Genomic DNA, 23,826 nt, shown 5'->3' with positions numbered 1-23,826 from the left:
ATGTGACTAGCAGCAGTTTCCAGGAGAGCATCACATAACACCCACCACAATTTTAATTTTCATAAACAGAGCTGAAAATCCTCTACATATTCTATACCACTTGGGAATCCCTGAGTTGTGAATAAACTGTTAAGTTCAGACTCTTTGCATCAGTGAGTTATTCATCCTGTGTGTCTATCACAGCATATAAAATACTGCAGATCTATAATTTCTACCTCTGTTTGTAGAGGCTGCCACGGGTTCCTTTTCTCGAATCCATGCCTCTTCATCCTCAATATCACGGAAAAGTTGTTGAACTTGAAGAGAGTCGAGAAGCCGCTGCTTACGAATATTCATTGGGCGTTGAAGAGCAGAGTAACGCTCGGTTAAGGCAACCTGCAAAACATACAACAGTCTTATCAAAAATTTACATCAAATATATATCCAGCAGACTCAATCTACACCTCACAGTTCTGAACAAAATATGGGTACAATGTGTAGCCTGAAACCAAATTTTCACATGAACTGGATGAAGAGCAGGAAAAAAAAAAAAAAAAAAAAAAAAAAAGGGGGGGAAAGAAAAAGAACACATTAGGAGCTCGATATTTTAATTCACCTCAAAATATGTAACCTTCACTTAGAAGGGGGGGATACGAAGATCCTTCATGCCACATAATCATGAAGGCTATGGCCAGGTAAGCATGGGAAAATGTGTCTATGATACAAACTCGCTAATTTTGTCCTCTAAAGTATCCTTTTATGTAATAGTACATACCAACAAATATCAGCTCTGAAAAGTGGTTTTAGGCAGGGAAAGAAATACTTTTTTGATGTTTGAAAAACTATACGTTTCTCATGAACCACTACCGCAAGTTACTTGAGATCAGAGTATGTTAGAGAACGACAAGAAATCTGTTAGGTAGTATAGTGTTTTGAGGTGTTATAACAAAGCAAAGCAAAGTCACCTCCGTACAGGACATGAAGGCCCTTGGAGGAGTGGAAGGTAAAGGCTTCCACCATTGTTAACGTCGGCACGTGATGGGGTAGAGTGGTTAGCTCCACGCCCGGCCGCCTTTGCCCCCAGGAATTAACCCGGTACTCATTTTTGGTGTTTGAGGTGTTATAGTCTATTAAAAAAAGAAGAGAAAAAAAGAAGAGGAATTTCAACAAAATATCAAATGTAGAGTGTAGTCGCTACTTTATTTTGAATACACCTCATGTGCTCATATGGCAAGCAGCAATATTGAGAATGTCCGATTGTGATTACTATAAAATGAACTTTTAAAAGAGGTCCTACCAAGAAAAATGTGTTATCAGCTATATAACACAAGAATACCTAGTCATTAGCGTCATCCTCGTGAAGTATGACAGTACATGGTCAATTTTTTAAAAGCTTAGTAAGGATTTCAACTGTCATTATTAAGAATAAATATTTTGTATATCATTGCTGCCAAAATGAGAGCATCATCCAACTGTTTGCATGCCTCTGGTACATTCAGAACAATATCTAGGAATTCTAAGAACAGCATTAGTGGCTGATATGTATTCTAAAAAGCTATAGTATGAATATTTTTTTAAAAATGTAACCTGATGAGTCCAGTGAAGAATATAAGTAACTCAGCTTGTCATTTCCAGGAAATCCAGTACAATTGTGGAAGACTACCTGGAAGGAAACCAGGCATTTTGTTTTATATCAATGCTAAAGAATATTCTTCATTCATTCTGGAGGTCAGGTGATCAAGAACTTCCATCGAGTTATTTGTATTATCAAAAGAGGCACCAGTTTTTCGTAAAGTTCAAAATTTTACAAATTAGGCTCAACATTTGAAACTATTTACCTTTAAGCAAAATTGCAAAAATAGACAAAATTATGTGGACTCGCTCTTTGGTCCAAGAAGCATAATGAAGGTGATTTAGAAAATGATGCTGCCATCTAAAAAATAAAAATTTCCATCCTACGAGAACAACATCAGAATATCCTGAACCGTAGTGTTTAGGGATGTGGTTTGTAGTTAATGTAGATCAGGTAGACATACTGATCTGATTTCTGTTCTTTCCCTGGAAACAGAATATGGGCATTTTGTGGAAGCTGCAGTGAAGGGTTTATGAATGACAGTAATGTTCATACCTCATTTTTAATGTTTTGTAATAAATAATGTCAGTAGGAGAACAGCCTGACATCCAGTAATATGGAACTCATGGTATCTCTGTCTTTTAAAGACTGATGTGTAAATTATATACGTATGCTTGGCTCTGCTTGTTAAAGTGGCAAGATGAAATCTTCCCAAACATCCACGCTATAATATTATATGCTGCAACCACACCTAAGTATGATCCCTGATTTTACTGTAGGTTAGGAAATTTTCGTAAATATTTTGTAATATAAACTAGTGAATATCATGTGAATTTGTTAAATTAAGATGCAACAACATAGTATTATAAGGATTTGTAGTTAGGGAATACTGAACATGTACATCCTTATATTTGTATAACTTTTAATTTGGGTAAAAGAGTCTGTCCACATGACCTAGCAGTGAAGATCGTGCAACATAAGGAAACTAGGACTACATTGATAAAGACTACTGAAGTAAGTTGAAAGTGTTGAAACAAGTGGCCAGGGCACCTGGGGTACAGCCGGGAAGTATACGCTGAAGACTGTTATTCATCAATGTGGATGAACGCGAGTGTTCACTTATTTTCGTACCGGCCGCTCGGTGACCAATCCGGAAGCCCTGAGTTCAAATGAGGTTGTGTTGACTTTTTTTTGCTAGGGGCTTTACGTCGCACCGACACAGATAGGTCTTATGGCGACGATGGGATAGGAAAGGCTTAGGAGTTGGAAGGAAGCGGCCGTGGCCTTAATTAAGGTACAGCCCCAGCATTTGCCTGGGGCCTGTTCCACAAAAGTATGGTCTTGTACAATACAAGTAAATTCTCTAGTAACTTGTACAAATACCAGAGTTTCTGTTCCACAAAAGAATTCTCTACAGTTGTACTTTACTACTCCATACTTACAAATTACTAGTGAATTTTTATAGGCGTGTTCCACAAAAGTACTAGTACTTGTAACTTACTAGCGAATTGAGAAGAATTCTCTACCAGTGAAAGGACAATAATATATAAATGTACTAGTGCTATTTAAATACGCTTATTTTGGATACATTTTGATAAATATGTGGTCTAGCAGTAGTGATAGTGATGGTGATGAAAATGAAAACTATCGTCTGTACAGGGAAAGAATAAACTTCCAGTTTAACACTGTATTTGAATAAAATGAACGTTTTAGGTTAAGCACAGTACAAGTGGAAGAACTTTTGATAGATATTGGCTATAGCTTAAAATATCCTACGAACAGAAATAAATCTCTCTCTGCTAAACAACATTTACTAACAACATTACATTGGCTTGGGATGGCAAAATCTTCGGTCTGTGGTAGCTGCAATAAATGATATAAAATTTCCTCAAATTGTTTGTTGGCCTGAAAATACTGAAAAAAAAACATATTCCAAGAAGGACATTCCTGGAATCATTAATGAGCAGAATATCTCTTACATACGTCCAACTTTTCCCCTCAAAAGCTCCATGAGCTTTTCCCAAGTCAAATATTTCCATCCAACCATTTATTTTGTCTTGTTTTTTCAGACTCTCGCTGAATCCACCAAAACAAATATCTTTCCTACCTTCTATTTCCTTCAAAATGAATAACTTTGTTTCTCTTGACATCATTTTAACAATTCATGCAGAGTTTGCAATTTCGTAACAATTAAGTTTGGCGGCCGAATATCGGTATTAGCGGCATGTGATTCCTAATGACAGACCAAGGTAGGTATGTTAGACTCTCGTAGAACATACGCGAGGATCGCGGAAGAACAGAATGGGTGATAATAACGGAGTAATTTCCTATCATCAAAGAAATAAACTGAAAAATAACATCATAGCATTAAAAAATTCACAGGAATATTAGTTCTTTCAATCTTTGCTGCATAAGTTACAGTAAAATACGATATTACGATAAATGAGGCAAGCATAACCTAATTCAACGAATGGAATACGAAGATAAACAGCTGATTCATGCTATGACCTAGTATGTTTATTGATATGTCGTCACTTGTAAAACTTGTAACAATTCACTGGTAATATACAAGAGACTATCAATCTTTTGTGGAACAGAAATGTACAACTCCATACATTACAAGAACCCACACTAGTAACTTGTAATGTACAAGACCATACTTTTGTGGAATAGGCCCCTGGTGTTGTGTTGACTGACTGACGCTTGAAGATATTTCAGTTGGAGCGTTGCTACCACTTGACTTTTGGCAGATGCTACGCCACATGCAGCAAGCATATATATACATGTACGCGCATGTAATGAGTTGACTTATTTACAGAACCACTACTGTAGTTAGTGACTGCATTATCCATGGTAAGTATTGAAGAACCTTGATTGTAGTCATCACTGTACCATTACGGAGTCACTAGAAGTGTTCATTCGCCAGTTCATTACTCTCCGAGATAATGCACACTGTGAGGTAGTTCATATGTATAATCGGGAGGTAATGTGTTTTGCACAAAACTGATTATGGCTAGATGAAACCGTAGGCCAAGTGTTTATTACTTGTTCATTCTTTGAATAATACGACATGGTTGTCATTTATTTCACACTAGCCATTTTACACTGTGGATGTGTATGGTTTTATTAACAAGAGTGTAGCGAGGTGACTGGGATTGTTTTTTTGTACAGTTATAACACGTGATAAATTGATTCCACAATGATGATTCTATTTTGTTCACATAAATGAGGTTAAGAATGGTCAGTAGTCTTATTCATATGATATCAAGCTGAAGCATGGCCTTCAGAACTATATGAATTTGCAGGGTGTAGATAGTGGATGCTTTTTTATGTTTATTTTCGTAAGCGGTTAAACTAGCTGGGGCCTGTTCCACGAACTAACTTTGCAACTTGCACTTTTCAGTTTAGATTTTGTTCCACCATCACTTTTCACATTTAGCTTGCAAAGTGAAAACTGAAAAGTTAGGAATCTTTTCACTTTTCAAGCCAGTTATGTTCCTCCGTTGGTACAGAAATGCGAAGTGAAAAGAAATGAAGTGAAAAGTTTTCAGAAATCTTGCAAAGATACGACTCCCTTTTCATCTGATAATTAACAAGTATTTACACTAGTTTCTCGGAGTAGAATTCGGTTTAGTGATATAAACACTTTATGACAAGAACTTTTGTTAGCATCAAGTGAGGACAGTGACGAAGAATCCAACAAGAGAAGGTACAAAGACATGATTAATTTTCATAATCTCACTTCGACGGATTTTCGCAAGTGATTTTGTATTACCCCAACACAGGCCGACTATATTCTTGAAATGATCGGTCATTTATTCAAACATCTCTCTGGGAGAGAAATTCTTATATGCTTACATTGGTTAGTAAATGGTACCCAGTATTTGCAGAACTGTTACCAAAGTCGTAGATGTTATATTAAATGTAATATTTCCTAACATAGTACGTTGGCCTGATAATCCATTTAATATAGCGACGGGATTTCTAATGAAGGGTGAATTTCCTTCTGTGTGTGGATGTGTTGGCGGTACTCTCCCTAATATTGATGCGTGTCATCATTTGAGAGGTTATATTTGAAGTTGCCAAAAAAGGATGTCCCATTTCTCCTTGATAACATCCAGCACAGCCAGCTTCTTGTAATAACCTTTCTTTCCCATGATAAAAACTTTAAACTAATGGTTTATGGCAAAATGTTCACTTCTGCAAATGACGTCAATTTTCTTGAAAGTTGCCATTCATAATGAATGAATGAATGAATGAATGAATGAATTAATTAATTTGAAAGTCATTGGGCTTATACCTAGTAGTTCAAATCATACACTAGTAACAACAGATTTATACTAGCTACTTTAATTTCCTACATAATCCTTGAATTGCTTGGAATTAATAGTTTGCCTCCAAATATTCTTACTCTAAAAATTGGAGCCGTAGCTACGCTCCTTAGAAATCTGAACATTTTCCAAAGGCTCCTAAACGAAACCAGATTAAGGTCTAATTTTAAAGAGTATGTACGAAAATATTTGGAAATAAGAAGTGGAGATAAAGCTGTACAGAGAGCTCTATTCCTTTGAATTTACTGAACAACATCCAATAAACCACTTCCTATTTCTTTCAAGAGGAATCAATTTCCAATATGCTTGGCATTTTGTATAACGATCAATAAACCTCAAGGGACGTGGCCAGGTAATTGTTGCAATGTCAAGGGAGCAATATTTTAAAGTTGCAATAGAGCCAAAAGGTAATAAATAGTACAAGGTTTGCACCGAGCAAGTGGCTGTGCGGTTTGGGTTATGTAACTGTCAGCTTGCATTTGGGAAACAGTGGATTCGAACCCCACTGTCAGCAGCCCTGAAGACGATTTATTGTACCTTTGCTTCAGATTTTCATAACAGGCAAATGCTGGAGCTGTACCTTAGGGCCATGTCCGTTTCCTTTCCACTTCTAGCCATTTCCTATTCTATTGTTGCCTTTAAGACCTATCTGTGTCGGTGGAACATAAAGAAATAAAGTAAAAGAAAAGTCGTATATATGGAAATCCTTCAATAAATATTTACCCCATTGACCATCATGTCTTCAATACTGTAATATTATATACTTCTGAGTTGAATTTCAGAATGTAGAAACAAATTTATAACAGTTTTATGAAGCAAGCACAAAAGGCAAAACTTGAGTGGACAAATCAATTTGACAAGTTTGCTACAGTTCGGAATAAGGTAGGTGAAAAATATTTATTACGATATACATATTTGGGTGGCATTTGACGCAAGTGTGATAAACTGATATAACTTGAAAACAATATTCTCTCACCCATGGGTAAATAATGCAAGTATCGAGCTGAATCATTATTATTATTATTATTATGATTATTATTATGACTTGTAATGTATGGCTATGAAGCGTTTACATCAATTTAGAATTATTTACGTACTCGGATGATCGCTTTGTTTGTGAGGTTATGTCATGAAACATGTACTGTATATAGACAATTATACGAGTTCAGTTAATGTAAGGACCTGTATATAACATTATTACTTGTATATATGATGTATAATCCACTACAATATTGTGAAACACACCAACATCCAGAATGACACATGACACTAGGTAGACTAGAACTATGGAGAATATTCTGTACATTATATCTATGCATACCTGCCAACTTTACAAAACCAAAAATCAGGAGATTTTGATATGAAAATTGGGAAAAATCAGGAGATACAACTGGTCAAAACTGCTATTTCTGCATGTTTTGTGCAATACAGGAGTACTATGGTACATAATATAACACTTATTGTCTCAAAACCCGACTGTTGCTATACGAGGCTACAAGGTTAAAAATTACACATCTCTATTCCCTCACAGGAAGTATGCGAGTGAGATGATCGGTCTCTGATAAGTCTTCCGAAAATAGTATGAACTTGTGCTCCACACGTGTGAATCAGTCATGCACTTAGATGCCATTACTTAGCAAATGCATAGATTAATATATTGCATCACGTGCCCGCACGATTATGCGAAGTGCAATACTATTTTCATAAAGTAATAAATTAAAATTCGCCAGAAATGTCTCCAAATGGCGCCTAAAATCTCTAGGCAAGTCACTAGTCGCTATTTTTGAAATTCTGTCACTAAATTACTAAAAAAGACTGCAAATCTAGCGACTAGCCTCTAGAATCAACTAGACTGATGTGAAGGAACACAAACATAGCATGGGAGAACAAGAAATTGACAATCTATGTTCGCGTTGCGATATACAGGTTTCAATAAGCACTGCACATTCGCGCACATTTCTCGTATTAATGAACGTTGATATTTCACTTGAAAGCGGCCAATGAGCGAAGGACTGCCGGCCTCTGGCATACGATGCTGAAATGGCAAAATTAGAAAACAAATTTTTGAGGTTCACTAAAAAGAAAACTAAAATTGGGAGAAATAATAGAATAATCGGGAGTCGGGGAAAAAGTGTCGAAAATCGGGAGTCTCCCGCCTAAATCGGGAAAGTTTGCAGGTATGCTATGTATTAAGCACTCTTAGAATTAATGAGAAGCTATTTTGTAATGTATCTTTATAGAAGCCTGCCCAGGCACTTATATAAGGTGGTGGTCTTGATGGTAGAGAGGAGTTGCTGCTTAGTTAGAGTTATGGTTTAACAGGAATTGTACTTGTGACCTCGTGTTGTGTTTGGGCAGACATATTGTGGCAGTCAGCAGTCAACTGTTTCAAGGTTGTTATCTCCATGTGCTCCGTGATCTTCTTAAGACGCTGTTACTGAGCGGAGGTTGGCAATCCACGTAACAAGCCCTGATCTTGACAGTGCACAATGGAATGCCATTTCTGAAGTACAACAGTGCCATCTTCGAAAATCTTTCAGCCATGAATTTCTTCTTCTCCCAACAGATCTCTTCACCTGAAGTTTTCCTTCGATAATAAGCTGTAATAACTCATAACTCTCACCTCTCATGATATGTCCTAGGTATTGTGTTTTGCTCTGTTTTATGGTAAGCAGTAGTTCTTTTTGCTTTTTCATCCGATGAAGGACCTCGGCATTTGAGATTTTCATTACAGGAATATTTCGAAGGCCTCAATACGTTTTTCAATGATTGGATCTATATAGAAGAGAAAATATATAGCAGCGGATCATATGAATTCGTAGTTGGAGACTGAGATCTGACCTCGCAAATAATTTTTTCATGGCAATGAATTGTTTCCTGGCCTGCTCAATTCTAGATATTATCTCCAGTTTGGAGTTACATTGGTCATCCAAGATGGTACCCAGATATTTGAGAGAAGACACTTGCTCAACTATTTTATCTTTTATTGTGAGATTTGTCCGAATTGTCTTCTTAGAGAACACCATCAGTTTCGTCTTTGAGGGGTTGACATATAATCCAAACTCTTCACTCTGCTGAACTAAGGAGTTTATCATACACTGCAGGGCAGGCATGTCATCAGCTATGACAATAGTATCATCTGCATATCTGATAATGTTGATGATTTTCCCGTTAATTTTGATCCCACCATAGTCTGCCAATGTTTCTTTAAAGATTGCCTCTGAATAAATGTTAAACAACAGAGGCAACAGTACACAACCCTGGCAGACGCCCTTGCTGATCGAAGCAGTTTCTGAAGTTCCTTGATCAGTATTGACATTTACAAACTGATTCCAGTACAGGTTACTGATTATACGTAAGTCAGCGGAGTTGATCTCAGAATCTCTATCAGCTTATTGTGCCTGACACAGTCATAAGCTTCCTTATAGTCTATAAAACAGGCATAGACATCAACATTCATACCTCAGCACCTCTGTAACAACACATTTAATGAGAAGAGTGCCTCACGTGTACCAATGCCATTTCGGAAACTGAACTGATTCTGATCCATGTGGGATTCACATTTCTTGTATATTCTAGTGTGAATGATTCGCAAGAATATTTTGAGCACGTGAGACATCAAACTTATCATATGATAATCACACTGAGATGCGTTAGGCTTTTTCGGGTAGTGGTATGAAGGTTGATTTCAGCCAGTCTGATGGTATTTCTCCTGATACATATATTTGATTGAAAAATGATGTTAAGATATTGAGGCCGGTAGATTCCTGTTCTGTTATTACTTTGAGTACTTCTGCGTACACACCGTCCGGTCCAGTTGCTTTACCATTCTTTTGAAGTTTGACGGCATGTACAACTTCACTTTTTGTTATTTCAGGGCTATTTTCATTTATTCTCTCATCAGGTGAAGGAGGATCATTTCTGTCATCTTTGAAGAGATTTTCTATATATTCCTTCCATCATTTGAGTTTCCCTTCCACACCCAAGATTATTTCATTATTGGCATCTCTCAAAATTTTACCATATCGTCTCAGTTGCAAACCACCAAGTTAATTCACTTTCTTATGCAAGTTAAAATAGTCGTGCTTCTCTTGAAGAATCTCAATTTCTTCACACCTGTCTGTCATCCATAATTCTCGAGCTTCTCTGCACTTTCTGCGTACAGCTTTGTTTAGTGTTTTGTATTGAATGTGATGTATTTTTGTGTTTTCTCCTTTCATCCATAAGTTCTAGAATTTCATCTGTCATCCAGCTCTGTCTTCTGATGTTGCAGTGTCCAATTTCAGTTTCCTGAATTTCAATCACACTGTCTTTAATGGTGTTCCATGTGTATTCTACCTCTGATGATTCAGTGTATCTTACTAATTGCATCTTCTTTCCCAGTGCAGTTCCAACATTAGTCATTACTTTGGGATCCAATAGTTTCGTAATATCTATATGCTTGGATGGTTTAACAATTCTTTGAATTGTTCCAAAACTTATCATTTTAAGGTCCATTACAACTGGATTATGGTTACTATTTACATCAGCACCGGAATACGTCTTAACGGATGTCTCATATTTCTTTAGTTGTTGCTTTACCAAAATGAAATCAATTTGATTTCTTATTATCTTTTCGTCGTTATCGACGGGCGATATTCATGTGTAAAGCCGCCGAGGAGGAAGTTTGAAGAATGTGTTAGAGACGAACACATTGTGCTCCATACAGAACTGAACAAGTCTGTCTCCTCTTATGTTACGCTCACCAAGACCATGTCTGCCTACAGTACTGCCTTCAATGCCAGCCCCTACTTTTGAGTTCAAGACCAATGTTATTTCTCCATTCTTAGTTATTTTCATAGCTTCCTCTAAGGTGATATAGATGCTGATTCCCATAGGTAAACTGAAATATTTGTCTCAAATGAGTATATTTATAATACCAATATAAATGGTCCATTATTGACCTCTAAGGTGTCATAGAATGCTTCTACTTCATCATCATTATCATTATTATTGGCAGTAGGTGCATGGACCTAAATAATGTTCATGACCCGATGTGATTTTTGCAACCTCAGCAACATTACTCTATCACTAAGTGGTACAAAATCTAGAACTGAATTTGCGATAATTGATGATATAAGCACAGCAACTCCATATCTGTGATTGGTGTCAGTTCATCTCGAGAAGTACATATATGTTCCTTTGTGTTCTGAATTCCTGATCCAGTCCATCTTACCTCACTCAATCTAAGGATGTCTACTTTCAATCTACATCTTTCTGCTTCCACATTTGCTAGTTTTTCACTCGTATACAAATTGCGAACATTCCAAGCAGCAACTCGTAATTTCTTGCCATAGAATTTGATTTTCCTAGCTCTGTCAAGTACACAATCGTTCACAACTATGTTAGCTGCATCCCCCACGGAGATCTGATTGGGGGAATAGAAAGTCCGGATACTAATTTCCGAGCCATGTAATGCAAATTTATAGGGATGTCCTTCAGGACCTTTAATGCAGTCGTTTCCCGTTGCCTTCTGCATTCTACTGCCGTTTACCACACTTGGTTCCTCCGCCTTTAAGGGACAATTTCTTATCCCTTGGACAATAGAGTGCCCAGACCTACACCTGCTCATCCACTCTCAAGGAGACTGTTGGCATCTGGTGTAGGGGATCTCCTTATAGCGGGAGATATTCGGTCTCCTTTCAGTCGCCTTTTACGACAAGCAGAGGTTACCGTGGGTGAATTCTAAGCCGCAGACCACACCTTCCAAAAATGAACTGTAGAGTAGACACTAACAATAAAATATTCTACAATATGAATTTTGATTAGTAGTATCACTTTATACGATATGACAATTTAAATTCTTTTATGTTATGTTTAATACTGGTTACAAGAGATGTAGCTTTATATCTCTTCAGCAATCCTCAGTATTATCCGAAATGCAACATACTATTACGTGACATAAATTTTTGGCGACGAAATACCTAGCATCCTTCGGAATACGACGTAGCATACGTACATTATTTTTACACGAAGCCGGTTCCTCATAAAAAAGAATCCCACGTCGTCGTTATCAGACCATCTCCTTTAATAAGCTTATCAGGATGATTTTGAGACCGATGAATACGAAGACCTTTTGTACCTTTAATGAATTTATCGCAGGCAGGGCAGTTTTATTAATTCGCACGATGGACACAGCCACGAGTTTGCAGCGCTAGTAAGAACTTAAATTTCCACATCAGAGATGCCAGCGTAAACTCCGTGAATCCTCAAATGACATATCTCACAGAGAAGTAATTAAATGACTATAACGTCACCATATTTCTCACACAGACGTCAGGCAATTGTTCGTTATCTTCTGTCTGACACACACAATAACAAAGAATAACTTAAACGTTTAATATCATACTGGAAATACATGACACATGAATACTAACACACCGTTCCTTAGTTGGTGTAAAGGACATCTAGGTGGTGTTAACTAATACAGTATACTTTTCGAAAAGGTCAAGGAGAAATTTTACAATCAACGACAAACAAGAAACTATAACAAGATGGCTGCCGTCTTGTTCATAACTAAACTTAAGAATTTACTGGAAACATTATCATTAAAAAAAAAAAAATCCAGCCACGGAAGACAACACTATCACGTATGTAAAACACACTAACAAACTTTGCAATCAGTCGATGAACCCCAAACAAAGCACAATTGGGTTGATTTCAATACAGAAATTGCTTGTCTGAAATCAGTGGTTAAATCCATAGCTCCGTGAAAGGCAGTTGTTAAAATGGTGGTTTGCTGATGTTTTCGGACTGAAGTGTTGTTTGCGACAGCACTTATTAAGGTCATGTGTATTTAATCTGCAAGTAAGTGTAAATAAATAAGTGTACCAACTTGCAGCATTCTGTGTGTCTCATTGTGGATACATCCTATTTTGGAGAGAAATTAATCAAGTTCTCACTTGTTTTCTTTTTAGAGTATCTGATACCTTGAGGCTTGACTGCCTACGGCACTATATTGTGCCGTATCCTGTCAAATTCGGCCTAGCTCAGGGTAGAAGCGCGTGGTACGTCCGGATGTGGGCAATAAATTCTCTACTCCCTGAACTATACTCAAAGTATATGGACAGGAATACGTAGATATAAAACTAGTTAATGACAACACAGGTTATCGGGTAGAATAGATTGATTAAACTAAAATCATGAATTAAAATCATACTAAATAATAAAGATGATATCAAATAAAGTGAAGAACAGACCATTATGTAGGTCGAAGAAAGTGACACGCACACTACATGAATTAACATTGTTAACAAACGTGTACAAATTAAAAAAACGTGTAACGAACCCGAGAAAATAAGAAACACGTTTATATGGAATACATATGGATTACGTTATTTCATTATGATGACTGCCTCGTTAAGACCCTAGTTCTTTGCCTGAAGGCTCGATCTAAAACCATTCACGAGATGCGATAGTAATATCTGATATACTAGTAATTGGCTTAATTTACATATGTACATTCCGATCACTCTGACATAAAAATATAAAACACTTGTTCAAGACTGCGTCTAAATTACCCATCCAAAACAACACTGATTCTAATCATATGGGTCCGTACCCATGAGCAATGGATAAGGACAGAACCTTACTTCCCAAAATTAGCCATCGGGCTAAATCTCCCTGTTAATCAACGAAGGACAACATCACAACATAGAAATAAATACACTAGACTCAACAATAAACACAAGATAAATATATAAATCACACCTGCAAAATAAAACAAACACAGAAATATTCACTGAAGTTGACAGAGGTGTCAGGGCTCGATCCCAACATATCAAGGCTCCGAAGATTGCATGTCTCACATAGACAACCATTACAGCAGAACCCGACACGACACGGGAGATCGGCTGGTTAGCAACAAACATCTAAATGATTTGGCTTTGTTGTTGGCATTTCACGCAGTAACAGTATCCGTTGTAAACACTTTCACTCTCTATGCTCAGCCCTCAGCGTACAGCTGATTCGAGGCATCCTTCCTACCTGGGAAGCAATTATCTCGTCGGGGCCTGGCCAACCTTCTTAGTGCTATATAATGGCACAAAATTCTCGCTGACAAAGCTCACAGCCTAGCACAATTCTCTCGCATACAAACAGGCTGGCATATCAATAGATATAAATCATGGCTGCAAATAAAGCACCATGGCTTTCATTGCCTTTCCCTAATCATCTTAGCCCCATAAACATCTAACGGCAATTCTAGCTTCACATATAAAGAACCTCAGTTTGATGACCGCTACATTCATGAATCCGCCTGCCACCACATTTGAAGAGACTATTCCACTTTCGACGTTGAAAGCTCTCCCGTCACATCTCCTCACATCTGAAAATTCATGCGTCAGGCATAGAAACATCATATCCTATGCTGTCTAGTCTAATCTGTTTAATATCGCGACGCTGATAGCATACAGCCCATTTGGTATTTATGATGAATCTGCCCAACAACTCTATCTAAAATAACTCATACAGGAATAAAATACTAATAACTAATGCATACACATATATCTAACCTATTCTGTCCCTTGTTCCCATCCACTTTATATACAACACTTAGCTCCGGGCCGTAACATGCACACAGCCCTGAACGTCTTTAAGTTTACTGATATCAGCAAAACAAATGCCACTCTGGCTTACATTTAACAATTTACTTGTATAAGACTGACTTAACTAGTGCATCAGAATATTACTTCACTTGCTTATAGAACAAAAGGACTTAGCAACTTCTCCATCAGCTATGAATCACATGACCACTATGTCATGCGTGCCTAGCCCATGGCGACGGCACACAGCACAGAGATGAAGGTCCTCCGCTCGACTCCTGCATACTTCATGGTTGTCGTCTGCTTGATCCTATTTAAAGTTAAAAATTTCATTGTTCCGTATTGAAGAATATTACTGTTAAAATTGAAATAATTGTTAAAGAGATTCAACCTATTCAATACAGAAGAATAAGAAACGTAGTGAATTACATTCCCATTTAATAATTGGTAGAAATGGTACCGGTTTTGACCCTAGTCCAGTTCATCATCAGCCAATTAAGACGAAAAACAATGCATAGGATCAGTAGAAGAGGCGATATAAAAATGAAATGGGGGTAGACACTGTAAAACTTAGAAGTAAAATGCAAATCACTCAAAAGAAAACAGTGCGCAATTCTCTGAGCGGTAGCATAGCACACGCAGCACTAGGCAAAGTCCCACAATGTTTACGAATAGCAGAGGACTGTTAAATGAGCCAGTTTTTAAATACTGTCAGGCATAAAGTCACATCACAATCGAACACGTACAAAGATCCATAATCGTGCAGGAGTTGAAGATGAGTAGATCCATTGAAGCAACTTGCCAGCTCCTGGTGATCAGCGTGATGCATTCAATATCAGGCACTGTGGTTTCAAATGCCCAAAGTAAAATGGAGAATAGCTTGACGGTCCAGTAATTTTCCTCGGTCGCGGGAAAGTAAGTATATAGATAAATATAATACAATTCAATATAATTGAATAAGTAATTGTACTCCTATAGAATTCTTAGAACAGTTGACGTGAAAAAACAATTGTGAAGAGAAAAAGATATAGTAAAAAGCGCAATACCGGAAACAAATGAAAACGTATATGCACAGTGTTAATTTTTTTAAAACGTAAAAAACTCAGGTCTTGATTGAAGTAGTCGAAATCGGCGCAAGGCAGGAGTTGAGTATGAATGAGAAGAACCGAAATGAAGGTGGATTTTTTTGAAAGAAAAGATAGAATAAATTAATAGAGGAAGAGGAATAGTGGAATAAGAGAAGAATGAAAGAAATTGAAGTTAAATGGTGTTGAGGAAGAATAAGATAGGGAGATGAAGGAGGAGGGGTAGTTTAGAGTGGGTTATTGGAGGTAGAAAGTTCCTACCCACATTTTCTACCTCCAGTAACCCACCCTAAACTAACCCTCCTCCATCTCCCTATCTTATTCTTCCTCAACACCATTTAACTTCAATTTCTTTCATTCCTCTCTTATTCCACTATTCCTCTTCCTCTATTAATTTATTCTATCTTTTCTTTTAAAAAATCCACCTTCATTTCGGTTCTTCTCATTCATACTCAACTCCTGCCTTGCGCCGATTTCGACTACTTCAATCAAGACCCGAGTTTTTTACGTTTTAAAAAAATTAACACTGTGCATATACGTTTTCATTTGTTTCCGGTATTGCGCTTTTTACTATATCTTTTTCTCTTCACAATTGTTTTTTCACGTCAACTGTTCTAAGAATTCTATAGGAGTACAATTACTTATTCAATTATATTGAATTGTATTATATTTATCTATATACTTACTTTCCCGCGACCGAGGAAAATTACTGGACCGTCAAGCTATTCTCCATTTTACTTTGGGCATTTGAAACCACAGTGCCTGATATTGAATGCATCACGCTGATCACCAGGAGCTGGCAAGTTGCTTCAATGGATCTACTCATCTTCAACTCCTGCACGATTATGGATCTTTGTACGTGTTCGATTGTGATGTGACTTTATGCCTGACAGTATTTAAAAACTGGCTCATTTAACAGTCCTCTGCTATTCGTAAACATTGTGGGACTTTGCCTAGTGCTGCGTGTGCTATGCTACCGCTCAGAGAATTGCGCACTGTTTTCTTTTGAGTGATTTGCATTTTACTTCTAAGTTTTACAGTGTCTACCCCCATTTCATTTTTATATCGCCTCTTCTACTGATCCTATGCATTGTTTTTCGTCTTAATTGGCTGATGATGACCTGGACTAGGGTCGAAACCGGTACCATTTCTACCAATTATTAAATGGGAATGTAATTCACTACATTTCTTATTCTTTTGTATTGAATAGGTTGAATCTCTTTATCAATTATTTCAATTTTAACTGCTTGATCCTAGTCATGTCTGAAATTGTGAAGTTACGTCAGACTATTTCACCGCTTAGCGTGATTGTACACATGACTACAATCTTAGTTTGGCTACTACTTGACTATAGCCTCTGTGCAGAAATTGGTCCCATCTGTGCGGCATTAATTAAAGGGAACAAGCCTGGTTGTAATCAGTCATTGACAGCGGTTATATCTTATACGACTTGCATAGGTCATTACCATAATACACGTACGTGTTATAAATATCTGTGATGTTTTATATCGACACTTGCTCTTGTGAGCTAACTCACGGCGATTGTACATTAGTCTGACAACAGTTCACAAATAAGTATAATAAGCTCGTGAATTGCACCACACCACACTTGGCGTTTCTAAACAGCGAGTTAATAAGACAATGAGATATTTAGTGCACGACATACTCTGAGCGAACATCAAATGAGTATCAAATGAATGAGCCGACTGAGACCAAGTGTTATTATTTATGTTTCATTTTCCGTATTGATTGGATTCATGTATAGACAAGAAATGTGTTCCACAGATCAATACTTATTTATTGTAAAAACACCCCTCATAAATTATAAGTATATTGAAGCGTATTATGATACGGTTCAATATAGCTCCAACAAACCAACAACGGCACTGTGTGTGTGGCTACCGGATGCGAATCCCATGTCTGCACAGAATGTGTCAAGTGTGCTGTGGATGTCTGTGTAAACTGCTTTTTGCCCTATTGTTTGAGCTAATGTTATTTTTCAGAATTCCTGAAGAGATGTCGCAAATTAACCTACAAACTCCATGTTCTTTTATTTATTGTGAAGTAATTTGGAAGTGATATTCTGTAACAATATTAAGCATTAAATTTAATGATATTCTAACAAGATAATTTTTATGTTTTACTTAAAAGCTGTGTCAAGCGCCATGCAGTACCATACGGTACAGGCCCCTCATTTACAAACCATCCAATTTTTGGAAAAATGACAAATATTCTCTAATATGTGAATGCTGGGAAAAATAAAAATAAAAAACTGAAAATATAAAATTCCAGTGTTCTAGGATAAAGTACATAATCTATGGAATTCAAATAATATTAAATGGTTACAAGAAGATTGCAAATACTCAAAAAAGCAGGAGAGGGAGAAGGGGGTCAGCATTAACTTCAACTATTCTATAAACATAGGTTACCTCTTTAGCTTTGATATTATCTGCATCAAAGTGACCTCTCTCCACAAACTGACTGGCAGCCACTTTAATGCTCTCAATACGATCCTGATGAGATGCCACATCAGCTTCCAGCAAAGCATGTTTCTTCTGAAGATTTTGAACACTTGTTAAATCCTGAAATAGTAAAAGACAGTAAAATACTACAAATTTTATTTTGAAATGTATTGTAATAAATGGCATTATTTCATTCCTTACTTTTCCGTAGTCTTCGCTCATGAGTTGGCCTTCAATTTCTGACAACCATAGTTCTACATCTTCAACAGTACGGTTGAACTGTTGCTGCTGAGAAGCTTCTTGAAGTTTTGAACCCTTCTTATCAGTAGCACCCACCAACGTATCCCATAGATCCACTATCTCATCCATACGGGCTTGAATTCGGTCTGAAAGCCAAAAATATACCCCAGACTGTACATACAAATCCTAGGGCCCATAAAAATTCTACATCACACATTTAATAATACATGATGCAATTCATAATCTTATCTATATGAAGGAAGAATCCATCTAGTGATAACCATGCACCCAGAGTATGAACAGATCAAAATGGGTTTTAAAGAACTAGTTCAACATTAAATGCATATTACCAATGGAATAAACCAAGTAATAATATCCAACAGGTGAACAAGGCCCATCACATTCTTCAAATTAAGGGGCCAAAATACATTAAATAAAACATGCATATACAAATTTCTTGCCTGTTATAGCGCCATAACAAAGGAAACTGTCATCATATGCCAAGATTGCCAAACATGTGAATGACTGCATGCCCGGGCAGGGAAGTTAATACAAGAGATGTAGGCATAAAGTTCGTTCAACTGTGTTTCTATCGATGTCGAAATTTGAATGCAGGATCTGTAATATTCATTGAGCATGACATCAAGCAGTGGGTGTGTTGTGTTTGTTAAATAATAATTGTGCCATTATGTTCTGTTCAGAGTTTAGCTCAGGATATAATAAACTATCAGGTGTTAGGCTTTTTTTTCTTCTTCTTTCCCAATTCACCAAAACAAAAGGTTTTCATTACCTGAAGTGTTAATTCTTCTTCAGGGCAAAGGAAATCCAGAGACTTACAAACTCTGAAATAATCTCACACACTTACAGACACCTGCTGTTTTGAGAATATTTTCTATAAATTCAATTTTGTGTTTAATCACTTGCACGTACAGTATTCTGAATTTAAAGTAAACAAGCTCTTTTTTTGAGCGCTTTTCAGGTTAACAATGCCCAATATTGCTGTAAAATTCAGGACAAACCTAGCTAGTGGACCTGCCTAAATTTCATCAACAGCTTGTAGGAGATATTTCCGACACAGCGGTGCATGGCGAACAGACAAGAAGGGAATGGGGAACTTGTTGTAACAAACTGAATCAAAACCTGGTTGCATCAACATGGGTTAAACATTAACCCTGTGTTACACAGTTTTAACTCTGAATGACTATTCACTCCGTTCCATCGAGGATAGTTAGTCCTAAATATGTTAAGGTTGGAGTTAAGTTAACCCCTTCGTTCACCTGGGTTCAACTGTTAACTCGATGCTAAAAGCAAAATGGCCATTGTAAATCTTGCATTGGATGCAGAGTTGCTTTATTTAGATATATTTAATTGCAATCATAACAGAAATAGGCCAATAAGCACAAACTATTTTCAAAATCTGAGGAAAATATTAAAATCAAAACATAAATGCACTTGAGAGAAATGAAAGCAGTGCTGATACTCAAGACAATTCAAAACAAAACATTAGAGATTGTTAATAAAAAAGTTTGTAGCAACACCTTAAGATGGCCAATTATATATTACTAAGCCCTTTGATGAAAAGTTCATAAAATTACTACAAGATGACTAAATATAGAATGTTAAGACTATATATACCAAAGATGAGAACTTTATACTCTTAGACTGAGAGCTGGTCCAGTACTAGCTACTACTATTACTACTACTACTCCTCTTCCTCACTTGTACGTGCTTTCAGAAGACTACAAACTTATCTCATCTCTAAAAACTTTAAATTTTATTTTAAACCCCAATTGGAGTGATTAGTAAAATCTTTTCTTCCTCATTATTCTAAAGTTCTAACTGTTTAAGCTCTAATTTGATTCCTTACACCCTCAATCCTCTACAGGATGCCTTTTAGTAGAATTAACTGTGTTCTCATAGAACTTTATAGTTGTGGCTACTTACTATCAAGCACTTCCCTTGCTCTGACAACGTAATTTGGGAGGGTGGCAGAATTATCTCATCACAAAAGATTAACTACCAACTAGCTTTAATATTTAAACTCCACTTGGAGTAATCAGTAACATTTTCCTTTGTCATTATTCTAAAGATTGAACTGTTTAGGCTCCAAACTCATTTCTCACTAACCACTGCAACCAATAACACAAACTTAACGTCCCGCCTAATCCCCCACCTTCCCTAATCTCACATTGTTATAACACCAGTAACACAAGTGTCAGTCATTTCAACACTACCATAGCAACTGATTAACACAATAACAGTCGAAAGATAAATGAAATTACATACGTTTTTTTCTTTAACTCACCTTTACGCTAACCAATTTAACAATCAATCAATATTCTAAAGGCTAATGCCTTGTCGATGCAACCACTTTTCTTTCATTGGCTGTTCGTTTCAGTTCCATGTAATCGACACAACCTAACCTCTTCTTGGTGTCGTCCAAATACTTCATCCTAGGTCTTCCTCTCCCTTTCTTTCTCAGCACTTTCCCTTCAAGTATGTTAGTGAAGAAAGTATTGTGTCTGATGACATGTCCAATAAATTTTAATTTCCTGTTTTCCATTTTGTTTAAAAATCTTCTCCCTTTTTTAACTTCCCTTAAGACTTCCAGGTTGGTTTTTCTTTCCGTCCAGCTCGTTCTGGTCATTTTCCGCCATATCTGCACTTCAGCAGCTTCAAGTCGATTCCTTTCTAATTTACCTGGAGTCTAACTCTCACTTCCATACTGAAGTGTACTCCATACAAATGATTTTGTAAAGGATTTTCTGACATCTATATTCATGTGTGTGCTGGTTAAAATGTTTTCCTTGCTCATAAATGCCTGTTTTGCCAATGCTATTCTTCTCTTTACTTCCAGGAAGCATCTATTATCCTCCGTTATCATACTACCAAGATAACAGAATTATTTCACCTGATCAATTCTGACATCAATTTTTATATTGGTTTTAATTTCTTCCATATTTTTCCGTACTATCATTACTTTCGTTTTCCGTTTGTTTACTTTTAATTTCCATAATTAATAAAGAGGTAAATGAATTTACACACATCAGATTTTTTTTTCTTTGAACTCGCCTTTCCTTCAATTTCATTCCTTAATACGTAAATGTCCTATTGTTACAGACTTTAAACCAAATTTCCCATTCGACTCTATATAAGAAGCACCTTCCAGCTAATACTAACACAGCTGCTTACCACCGAGCACTGTTCCTAACTCATACGTGCTTTAAGAAGACTGCAGACTTATCTCTTTACACGGATTAACAACAAACAACTTTAAATTTTATTTTAAACCCCACCTGGAGTGATCAGAAATACTTTTCTTTGTCATTATTCTAAAGATCAAACTGTTTAAGCTCTAATTTGATTTCTTATGCCCTCAACCTTTAGTAGAATTAACTGTGTTCTCATAGAACTTTACACTTGTGGCTACTTACTATCAAGCATTTCCCTCACCCCTACAACGTAATTTGAGAGAGCGGCAGAAATGTCTCATCACTATAATAATAATGTTATTTGTTTTACGTCCCACTAACTACTTTTTAAGGTCTTCGGAGACGCCGAGGTGCCGGAATTTAGTCCCGCAGGAGTTCTTTTACGTGCCCGTAAATCTACCGACACGGGGCTGTCGTATTTGAGCACCTTCAAATACCACCGGACTGAGCCAGGATCGAACCTGCCAAGTTGGGGTTAGAAGGCCAGCGCCTTAACCGTCTGAGCCACTCAGCCCGGCTGTCTCATCACTAGCTTTAAAATTTGTTTAAACTCCACTTGGAGTAATCAGCAACATTTTTCTTCGCCATTATTCTAAAGTTTGAACTGTTTAGGCTCCAAACTTATTTCTAACGGCCTCAACCAATACAGGGCACTGTTTAACAAGATTCAACGCAGCAATTTGTGTTCTTATAGAACTACTAATAGGCAACTTGTTACCACATTTTTAGACAAGGACATTCAAAAAAGTACATAAATTACGACTGTAAGTAAGGCTTTATTACGGCTTTATTATAAGAATATCTTAACTACTGTCACCCCTCTCGTTCATCTTGTGACGCATATACCTACATCATCCTCACTTTTATAATTTGTAATTCATCTTAAAAAAAAAAAAAAAATACAATTAAGAACAATCAGGATCCTGATTTATTATCTTTCAGGTTTGAGGTCAAGGCTGGAGATGCCTTTAAATAAAGGGCAAAAGATGTCCCTATAATTTTCTTCATAAGATTTAATTCTTAATTAAAATCACTATGTACTGAATAGGTGGAATAAAATAAATATTAATATTTCTTTGACTTCAAAAACTTTTTGCGCGGTACACTTTTTGACATGTATGCTAATGGACAATTTTCAACAGCATTGAAACTTCGTAAGAAAATGAAAGAAGCAGTAGGGTTCAGTGGAAACATGTTATCTGTCCTTCGATATTTAGCCCTTTTAGGACTGGACATATGCAAGGTGGGCACACGTACGACGACCACCTGTTTAGCATGTGGTATGGCGAAAAAGACCAAGGTGTTCTAGGCATATTTTCCACATCTCCCTTCAGAAACCTATAAGTCTGTAATAAAAGTTTCTTCACGATAGTTTTTTTTTTCAAAATCTTGAGAAAACAACCCTTTTTCCTATGAGATGTGAACGAGGCAGTTTGAACAAAATTAATATTTTAAAATAAGGCGATAAGGTTAGCGCGGGCTGGCGAGCGCAAGGTGGCGTTCCGCATTAGATGTGCTGAGCTGTACTTCTTGGCGTTTATTTCGTGCTTTGACTCTCATACTCATGCTTTAATCTAACAGTCCCCAAAGGTTTTCAAAACACTTAATATAGCATCATATTATTCATGTGTTAAAATATTTGGCCTAAAGATATCCTTTTATTCCACTGACGAAATATCGCCAGCTGGTCTCTGTAGCCAGTGTGACCATTGATGATATATCGTCAGCTGGTCTTATAAGGGTTAAGGAGTATAGGTTTCAAAAATATAAAAAATTTAATTATCGACATAAGATGTTAATGGAATGTAGTAGTATTGCTGCAGCAAGAACGGTATTTTGAGGGACCGTTCATGACATAAGACAGGATGGTAACTCAACTACATTTTATTTTGATGAGACTTTCGTACACCAGAATCACACAAGGAAGGCACGCTAGGTAATGAGTGATGGGACTGGTGAACTTAGGGTTCCTGTCAGTAAGGGTCAGCTTATGTGTCATGAGATCACCATCCACAGGATTCCTACCACAGTGTGAATTAATTTTTCACATTGAAAAAAAAAAACACCAGTTCCACTGATCATCATTCGAACATGAATTTCACATTGTTCAAAAATTGGTTCTTAAAACACTTACTTCCTAATATCCCACTGCATTCAGTGATTATTCTGCACAATGCACGAGTTCATTCAGTTCAATTACAGAAAGCACCAAACAGTAGCACACGCAAGGCAGACATCATACCCTGGTTGATTACAAACAAAATTCCACAAAGAAATTCACAAACCCATCCTGAACTGCTGCAGATAGTGAAAGCATACAAACCCAGGTCTGTAAAGTATGGACTGGATAATATCGCCACAG

At 36.8% G+C, this 23,826-nt stretch overlaps 1 protein-coding gene across 4 annotated transcripts in view; it reads right to left on the bottom strand.

Moving 5' to 3' along the window:
- alpha-Spec (alpha spectrin) overlaps positions 1–23,826 on the bottom strand; it is a 459,851-nt gene that overhangs the window by 281,259 nt on the left and 154,766 nt on the right. For all 4 annotated transcript variants that reach the window (XM_067138066.2, XM_067138067.2, XM_067138068.2 and 1 more), the window contains exons 13-15: positions 18,214–18,398; positions 17,980–18,132; positions 216–375 (exon numbers count right to left, since the gene is read on the bottom strand). In XM_067138066.2, the coding sequence (XP_066994167.1) occupies positions 216–375; positions 17,980–18,132; positions 18,214–18,398 (498 nt within the window). The remainder of the gene's footprint in view (positions 1–215; positions 376–17,979; positions 18,133–18,213; positions 18,399–23,826) is intronic.

This window comes from Anabrus simplex, chromosome 1, assembly GCF_040414725.1.
Source record: "Anabrus simplex isolate iqAnaSimp1 chromosome 1, ASM4041472v1, whole genome shotgun sequence".
In the NCBI taxonomy this organism is placed as follows: Eukaryota; Metazoa; Arthropoda; class Insecta; order Orthoptera; family Tettigoniidae; genus Anabrus; species Anabrus simplex.
The sequence above is the reverse complement of the archived record's forward strand: the minus strand, read 5'-3'. Positions and strand labels throughout refer to the sequence as shown.